This window comes from Morone saxatilis, unplaced genomic scaffold, assembly GCF_004916995.1.
Source record: "Morone saxatilis isolate NCDOM2014 unplaced genomic scaffold, NCSU_SB_2.0 Contig3, whole genome shotgun sequence".
Taxonomy (NCBI): Eukaryota; Metazoa; Chordata; class Actinopteri; family Moronidae; genus Morone; species Morone saxatilis.
In genome coordinates, this window is record NW_023339873.1 from 14790675 (window position 1) to 14799542 (window position 8868).

At 39.5% G+C, this 8868-nt stretch overlaps 1 protein-coding gene across 1 annotated transcript in view; it reads right to left on the minus strand.

Moving 5' to 3' along the window:
- Positions 1-1244: 1244 nt before the first annotated feature.
- LOC118336940 (ryanodine receptor 3-like) overlaps positions 1245-8868 on the minus strand; it is a 101741-nt gene continuing 94117 nt past the window's right edge. The window contains exons 90-103 of the mRNA XM_035673712.1: positions 8469-8643; positions 8270-8356; positions 7985-8179; positions 7646-7776; positions 7511-7553; positions 7270-7397; positions 7103-7163; positions 6797-6943; positions 5267-5401; positions 5010-5166; positions 4683-4747; positions 3715-3815; positions 2948-2999; positions 1245-2298 (exon numbers count right to left, since the gene is read on the minus strand). Of these exons, the coding sequence (XP_035529605.1) occupies positions 2203-2298; positions 2948-2999; positions 3715-3815; positions 4683-4747; positions 5010-5166; positions 5267-5401; positions 6797-6943; positions 7103-7163; positions 7270-7397; positions 7511-7553; positions 7646-7776; positions 7985-8179; positions 8270-8356; positions 8469-8643 (1573 nt within the window). The 3' untranslated portion in view covers positions 1245-2202. The remainder of the gene's footprint in view (positions 2299-2947; positions 3000-3714; positions 3816-4682; positions 4748-5009; positions 5167-5266; positions 5402-6796; positions 6944-7102; positions 7164-7269; positions 7398-7510; positions 7554-7645; positions 7777-7984; positions 8180-8269; positions 8357-8468; positions 8644-8868) is intronic.

The following is an 8868-nucleotide window of genomic DNA, read 5'->3' on the forward strand; positions in this document are numbered from 1 at the left end:
ATATATATAAAAATATATATATATTTCATGTTTGTTTGGTTTGTTTAAGCAGAATTGTGAACGCTGACATGATACTTCAAAGCACGAAAAGTAGAAAAGTCCAATATTTTTCTCGTCCTGAAACAAGCACGTGCATAAATTCCCTCAACAAGCCATTTGAGAAGAAAATGAAAGGCCTAATCTAATTTTGCTGCCACCAGACTCAACAATGGGAAACTAGGATTTAATAGGTATAATATGTCTCCAGTTATTTGATAGCTTAATTGTTGCTATTTCATGTTGAGAATGGCTTCCCACAGCTTTCATTATGTCAAATTATTGGGAAAGATCAAATCAGTCAGTTCACACATTATTGTTTCCTCCCGTTGCCATAATGGCCACATAATATGCTAAATAATATCAGAGCCCTTTGCTTGTTGGAGCATAGAATATTTCTGAAACTTTAAATTGAGTTTCCTCTGATATTGCCTTTGCTTTACACGGCGCATTCAAAATAATATTTACTAAATATTTACTAAACTATGACAGTCACAGCTTTTTAAAACAATTAGTGATGAATGTGGCTTTTTAATTTCGCAATTACTGTTCATTGTTTGGAAGACTTATGTCAACGAGTCACTTTTTAATTTTAAAAATATCATTTCCTCACTGTGTGCTGGAACCATAAAAAACCAGCCAACATGTTCGAGCTGTTACCGGCGTAAGTTGAGGAGGAGGCAGAGCTGCTCTCAGCAGCAGGCTGCAGCGCTGTGTGGTGCCTGAGGTGTGGTGACATGATGTGAGCTGACAGGTGGCACCATGGGTAATAGGGCTAAAACTCCCATCATGCAGCCTGCTGAGGCCTCGTCCTACCTCTCTGACCAACCAGTAGTGCAAATCTACTCAGCCACTGCTTCCTACCACACTGGAATTAAAGGATGGACACAGTTATGATATAGCTTTGAGGTTTGGGAGTGAGTCAAATTAACTTGGAACTAAAGCCAAGGGCTGTTTGCGCACAGTAGGTATCTTATTTTGAAAAGATGTGGATTAGCCGCAGAGACAGGTGTTGCATGGGACTGAAATGACTCACTGTCTCGGAGCTTTTAGACTTGTCAAATAACTCTTCCTGTTATGATGCTGACGTGAAGAAGTTGAGGGACAGTTTTATATATTTTTGATCTTTAATCTTCTCTAGAATATCAAATGTGAGTTCACAGATCCTGGAGAATAAAATAAACATGAACTTTTCTTGCATTGATTTCTTTATTTTTTCCCATCAAAAGAAATGCACAGATCAGCAAAGCTACTACATACAAATGGCCATACAATAGCAATTTAATTTTTGTTCTTGTTTGAAAGTGTTCAGTAAATTCTGACGTGTCACTTTTACACTTTGTACCTTGAACATTTGCAGTTATGCTGCATTCAGCAAAAAAATCAGTCAGATCAATCGATGCTGTTCTTCCGTGTTCAAATGAAAAAGTTCAGCCACAATCTACGTATCTGGACAGCTACTCGTTACTGCTCCAGGAAAATTACTGTACTTACATACAATAAAGAAAAAACAAAAGTTTTGCATAGCTTCATTGTAATGTAGATACAGTACTGTAAGGCACTTCATGAAAAAATTTAGGCATTTTTTATCCTACATAATAAACCTTTTGCCACTTCATTCTAAAACATCATCTCAATATGCAAGGTTACAACATCTTAAATAAAAACTTTTCTCATATCACATTTCTGCACACTATGTAAATCTACTGTATTCCACCACGTTTCTTTTGGCATTAAGTCTCAAATTCAACATTCTCAAAATATTGAAGTTGGGTTCTTGTGCATAATATGACTGACACATTGTCCCATAACCCCACACAACCCAGTGTTTCTCAAAAAGACCAAAAAAGAAATTGTGCAATGATTTGGGGTTATGTGGAGTAAAAGGCAACACGCTGTCAAAAACGAGTCCCAAAACTTAAAAAACGAAATGTCTGGGCAAGTTACACGTCATTTCCTTACCGACTGGCACTGTACCGACGGTGAAGGTGTCATGGGTAGGAGACGTTTCTCTTTTTAAGATAAAAAAGTAGTTTTGTCTCCTCAGGCCAGTCCAAAGCATTGGTGGGGGTTACTGTGTGGTGTTGTAGTCCAGCAGCTATATGTAGGACTACATGTTCCAGTAGCCCACTTAACATGGATAGAGGTAAAGAGGATGCATCTGCTCTATCCAAGCTGATCTTCGTACTGTTTGCGGAAGCAATCTCCAGCTGGGAAGAAATCCCAGCAGCGCTCCTGGTACATCTTCCACACATATGACTCCTGGAGTCGGACACACACAGATGGACATCAATTTTTTACTCAAAATTATAAGTAATTCACCTTCTGGATATAAATACAATATGTGTATGCAAACAACATATGCTAGGGAGACTAGGGCTGAACAAGGATTCATTTTTATGTCATAATTGTGATTTAAAAAAGAGCAATTTTCTTCCTAACAAGCTGGGAAGTGGAAAACTATGCAGTTGCAATGAATAAATCAAATGTCAGTTTTGCATGTCATGAATATATTTGGATATTACTATCTATCTATCTATCCACTATACTATCTATCTACTATTACTATTATTGTTTCAAAGTTGACCACTAATGCAATATCCCAGTGAATGTGAGCTAAATTTGTTCTTTTTTTCAAGTATCGAGTATTTTATCAGGTTCTACTCATGTAGAATAAAAGATATATTTGTGATAATGCTTGGTGCAATCATATCTTATTTAATACTAAGTAGATTAGAAAATAATCACAATGTATTAATTCATCAGCAAAAGTGGTCAGAAAAATTGCAATTGTCATTCAGCCTTATCACAGACAGTCAGTATCTCTGACAGTGACAGGATAATAATTGTTTCTTCGTTTGTTTTTGAATATTTCTTAGAGAAAGGTCATTAGAGTGGAATTATGCTGTACCTGGCCAGTGTGCTCCGTCTCATCCTTGTTGATAAGGTACATCAGGAAAAACCTTTAGAAAAAAATGTCAATGAGAAAAAACAAAAATGTCAGACCAAAAAATTCTTACATTCTCCTCCCTGAACATCTGATCACAGTTTAAACACAGAGCAGAGTAGAAAAGAGGCTTTGCTGAGGCACATTTTACAAGAAATGTCCCATTCATGTGTTACTAGGAGACAACTTCTGAAACAAGTGTCAAACAAAGTCTCATCTCCATCACCGAAATCACCTGTTGTTTCCCAAATCGAGTGTAAATGGCAACGGGCCGCTGTATCTCCGTGGCCATCGCAGCTTGCCAAATCATGATGAATACTGTATGAGAGCACGCTATCACAAACCTATTTTCCAATAAAGTTCATGGCATTAAATAGTAATGAAGCAACATAATGAGGTCGCTCTCATATCCTCCGGCCAGCTGACTGTGAGCGCAAATGGACTGAGACTTTCTATTGTCACGGACATTATACAGAAACACTGGATCAGCAGGGAGTGTAGGGAAACACAGAGACAGATGGAAAGAATACCTAAAGGGATCAAGTGTTCTGGATCACTGGGGCTATTAGTGATTTGGCCCCGATGCGGTGGTAATGTGCTAAAGCCATCAATCATGTGGTTAAATTACAGAGAAGGGGCTATACATGTGAAAGATGACAATAATGATGAATACATTTGTAATAAAAAGGGTAAAACAAGGTTATATAAATGTTTGAATGTGGGATACTTACAGGTAGTTGGCCAAATTGTGCTCTTGTAAGGTGTGAGTCTCGAAGCCGTGAGGTGTTGTGTCAAAGTAGTCATTACCGATCCCGCAAATGAAACATTTGGTCTGAGGACAGAAAATGAAAAGATAATTAGAGACCATGATTGTTTTGTTTCATGCACTATAGTAACCAAGAGGGTGTTTTGCATCATTTTTAAAGGGGCATTCCACTGATTTTACATATAAACGTCAGTTTATTCGTCATGGTTGGTACCACTGAGCCTGTGTACAGTTGTGTAATGTCTTCTGAGAAAATAGCTCTCATGGTGATCTTCCCAGGAACGTCAAGATTTTCTCTGCCCTCTCGTAGAGTCCCGGGTTGCATCTCAAGTGTTTTACCAAAATAAGAGTCAATCACGCATATCTTTAAACTAAATATTTATTTCCCCCCATCATGGTAATCTCGCCAACCAAAAAATGTCCGAAGTGTGCTCTGACCTTCGTCTGACCTGAATGACTGTTGCTTAAAAGATTGTGATGAGAGAACACAAAAGTAGGCCACATGTCTAAAGTCCAAATGTCCTGAAAAGAAAGTAATGTCTTTTTTCCAACAGACATATTAAAATTAAGAGGCTTACTATAAAATATACCAGACTGAATATGGTATTATGGCAATGTTTGCATGTCTAAGAGTAATTCCTTCCTTGTCTTTTGTTATAGTACTATGGTATGGTTTTAGTCAAATCCTTATTTACAACTTAGATCAATATAATTCATAAGAACAATTCATATAATATGAAATGAAAGTAATTTTTGTTGCAGTTTATTTAAAAAAAATAATTCATTTATACAATAAGTTTAACAATTTTTTTTAGCTTTCACCAGCATATAGTAAAAATCCTTGCGAGAACAAAACCCCATCTTCAACCCCCCCCCCCCTTTCAGGACTCCATTCAGTTGGCACCTATAGGTGAGAATTAAATCTACTCGCACCTCCATGTCCTCTTTGACTTGTTCCTGCTGGTCTCTCAGCTCTCCAAAAGCATCAATGATCAAACCTGTAACCACAACAGAACTGTCAGCATATCATATATACTGTATCTGTGTAATCAATACAAGCACAATCTTACACCCTTCACTTCCTAAAAATACGTTATGGAGTGTAATGTGGATATACTACAGGGATGGGGAGTATTGTAAAGTTTGTGAGGAATATCAGTGTCTCAGAATTTGTGGTATTTTACTGAGGCTATAAAACGGGTAAACTACTATAGATCAGTATAAGGATAAATGATCTGAAAGAGAGAACATGGAGATTACCCTGGATGATGGCCAGGAGGATGACGATGACGAAGAAGAAGAAGGTGATGTCAAACAGGATACGGTAGAGCTCATAGGGGTCACCAGCTGGGTCCTCGATCTCGTCCCCAATGCCCCCTCCCGCTCTCACCCCAACGTACATGTGGAATAGGTAACACTGTGCAAACACAGAGGGAGGGTGAGTGCAGACCTCTTCAAGTATTTGAGTATTGCTGTCTGTATGTTTATAATTCACAATACATGTGATTGATACTCACAGTCATCATATCATCACACTTCATATCGGGCTCATCCTCATCTTCACTCTTGTTGTAGAACTTCCTGAAGAAGTTGAAGGCCACCACAGTGTAGAGATAGACCACAACCGCCAGCAGGCCCACCGTCAACACCAGCTTAAGAGAAACACAGTCAGCAGTCAGTAAAATGTCATCACAAACTTCCTGTCTATTTACGTACTCGTGTTTGGAAACACACTAGGCGCAGTGGGGGCAAAGCTCCCTGCTCCCATTTGTTTTCTATAAAAAGAAGTTAAACCCTCACGAGGAACGCGACGGGACTGCCGGCGGTGAGAGAAGAGCAGGCGGCGAGACAGGAAAAGTTCAAATGAGTGGAAAAAGGATGGGAAAGTTCGGTGTAGCAACCAATCACGCTCCTGCGCCGATTTTACTTGTGAACAGCAACGCATTTTGACTGACAGCGCTATTGATCTGCCCACAGGCAGTGTGGGAGGTGTTCGACGATTCCTTGCGGCCTCGCCATTTGGATATATTTCCACCCTTGGAGGCTGAAGTGACATTAAATTTGGATTCGTGCCTCTGGTCAGTTGACACGAGAATCCCTGCAAGAACTGACAGTCAGAATTGGGACTAAAATGAAGGCAATTGAGCCATTTGAACTCAAATGTCAAAGGATGCTGTGTGCATCTCAATCCTCATATATGCATCCTCGCTCCCTTCACTTGCATCTCTTCCTTTTGCTGCCTCCCAATTGTCTCATGAGGGAAAATGTATTGGGTGTAAAGACACAAGAATTGACACATACAATATTTCTTATATTATTATTGGTAAATTATATATATTTACCAGATGACACGTTCTTTGCTCAACCAAGCATCATTTTATCATCCATTATTCCTTACAACATGTTGCACAGAAGGTGACACGAGCCAACCATGTACAGAAAGTGTAGAGAAACAGATATTTCTCCCAGGAGTTAGCAGAATTAAAAGGTGAGTAAATTTAGTCATAACCAAACACACACGTCTACTGGGATGTCCATGTGGCTCTGTATCTGGTGAATGTGCAAATAGGTTACAGTTTGCTAATATCTTAGCCATAATCACTTGATAAAACAATAGTCAATCAAGGCTTGGTTGTTTAATTTCCTTAAAAAAGCCTCAAAACAACAGCTTTACATTCATGAAAAATCACAAAGAACCGTAGCTTATAGAACTATTTCTTTGTTTGTATTAAATAATTAGTAGTAGAGTACAGACAACAGATCATGATTATCTTTTGTGTTGCCATCTAAAGCCAAATGAGACATAACTGATTGTTAATACATTCTTACTTTCTGCATTATTTGTATTTGGCAGAGTTGACAACAAGCTTGAGGTTAGTGTTACCCAAGATACCATCAGTGGGACAGGAGCATGGAAACTGTGATAAAACTGGCTTGTGGTTGCACATCAGGGAATAAACAGGCGGTGGTTACAACCCAACCCCAACCACTAACTCCGTAGTGCCCCCTGCTGCTTGGAAGAAGACCTGCATCCTTCTGGTCCTTACCTGTTTGCCGTTGTGTGTGACAGAGGAGAGGATGGTGCGTAGGGTTTTGAACCCCATTGCGATATCGAGCAGATGAGCAGCAAAGAAGAAGTTGTTGTAGTGGCCCAGGATGGACATGGTAGTGTACCACACCAGATACAGGAATGACTGGTAAAAACAAAAGGAGACGCTGATCAGAATCCATCTGTCTAGTCATAATATCATCTATCAACTCTCTCAGCCGTCCATCCATCAAATTATTTAATCAGCTGTCCATAAAAACACAACACAAAGCAATTAATCATCCCAAACTGTATTCAAGCTTACATTGTCTGTAAACACCACTCCCATTTTCCAGACATGGTATTTTGTATCGATTGAGCTCAACCTGGCAAAAAAGAAAGGTTGATATGAGGGGCTCGTATTTACTGCTTGACCTCTATTTTTGCTTGAAGGAGTTAGCCTGTCTTGTCTTCATCCGTCTAATCTCTCACCATGACACGAGTGAAGCCTCCTTGACGACAGTTTCCTCAGTAGGGTTGAAATCCAGGGCACTCTTATCCAGCCCCAGCAGTTCTGCTATCCTCTCTGCTCCATACAGGTCTCCATATTTTTTGATCACCTACAAACAGCAGCAAAACAGAAGATTACACCGTAACTGACATTTAGTAAATATCACCAGATAGAGTTTATGTGCATAACAGATTACACAAAAAAATGACATAAACCACTTACTTTGCGTTTGACAAATTTATCCCAGTAGTTGTTAGGAAAGGAGCTGGTAAAAAAAAAAAGCAAAACAGTATTGAAACCCCTTGTTTATAAAAGATAATGACTCAGAGTTTAATAACTGTACTGTAGATGACTCACGGAGTATTGATGACCAGTCGGTCCCACTGTCCTTTGATGTCATCATCTGAAGGCTGCTCTGTGATGTAAAGGCCAGCAAACTCTAACTTCCTCGCTATCTCCTTCTCACGTTTGAATACTACCAGGGGCACCTTGGACACGAAAGGGAATTTGGCTGCGTCATTAGTGCATTAAAAGAGATAACACACAGTTGCATATGGTGATTGATGTTAACATACCCAGCCTGTTTACTGATAAAAGTGTGTGACTGTATGTGTATACATGTGATCACTACATACAAATGTTTTTACTGAAAAATACAACCTAAAAGTAGTACAAGGATGGTTGGTGGTGCTGTACCTTCAGGTAGTAGTATCCCACTACACACAGAAAAGATATGATGGTGTGCAGTATAGCCAGACAGCGAAGCGTTGGAGCCATGTAACCTGTGCTCTCCTGCAGCACAAAGTACTCAAGCGCACCATCGTCTTCCTCCTCCCCAACTCTACCCCGACCGTTCCAGGGGTCTTCATCATCTGAGTAATCACCGGTCACCTGAAAGACAACAAGACATTTAAAAGGTATTTACCAAAAGCAATAACAGCAATGGTCAATCCTTATATACTGTATATATTTCAAACTTACTTTATAGAAGAGAAGAATGAAGTTGATAGCAAAGGCGACGAAAAGCGCCAGGAAGCGGAGGTTGTAGAAGTTTCTGGCCAGGTAATTCTGTGAAAATAATCATTCTCTATAAGTTATATATATGCAACAAGCTGATTTGTATTCAAACTAGTAGGTCTGATCTAATTTTTTTAAGACAGCTGTGAGGAAAACATCTGACCAGCATCTTGGTCTGGTAGACTTCCAAGCCAGCAAAGAAGCTGGCCATGAAGGCCTCTGGTGGTTCTTTCTTCGGGCCGAGCCTCTTCTTTGGGGCTTTCTTCTCTTCCACTGAAGACTCTGGAGGGGATTCGTCTTTGGCCTTATCGTGGTCCTTCTTCTCACCATCTTCTGAACTGCAACAATAATGTATTTATTAGTGATGGAAAGACACATGCTGCTGCAAGGTCACAGACACGCACACACATATGCATGCAACCAATATGGAGAGAATTAAACCACAGAAGCACTTAGAGATACAGATAATGTAGATATGCAGTACAAATTGTTGCGACAAAAAACCCCATCTAAGCCAATGTTTAAGGTAACGTAAACACAACAATTGTTATTCAGGTGATTAT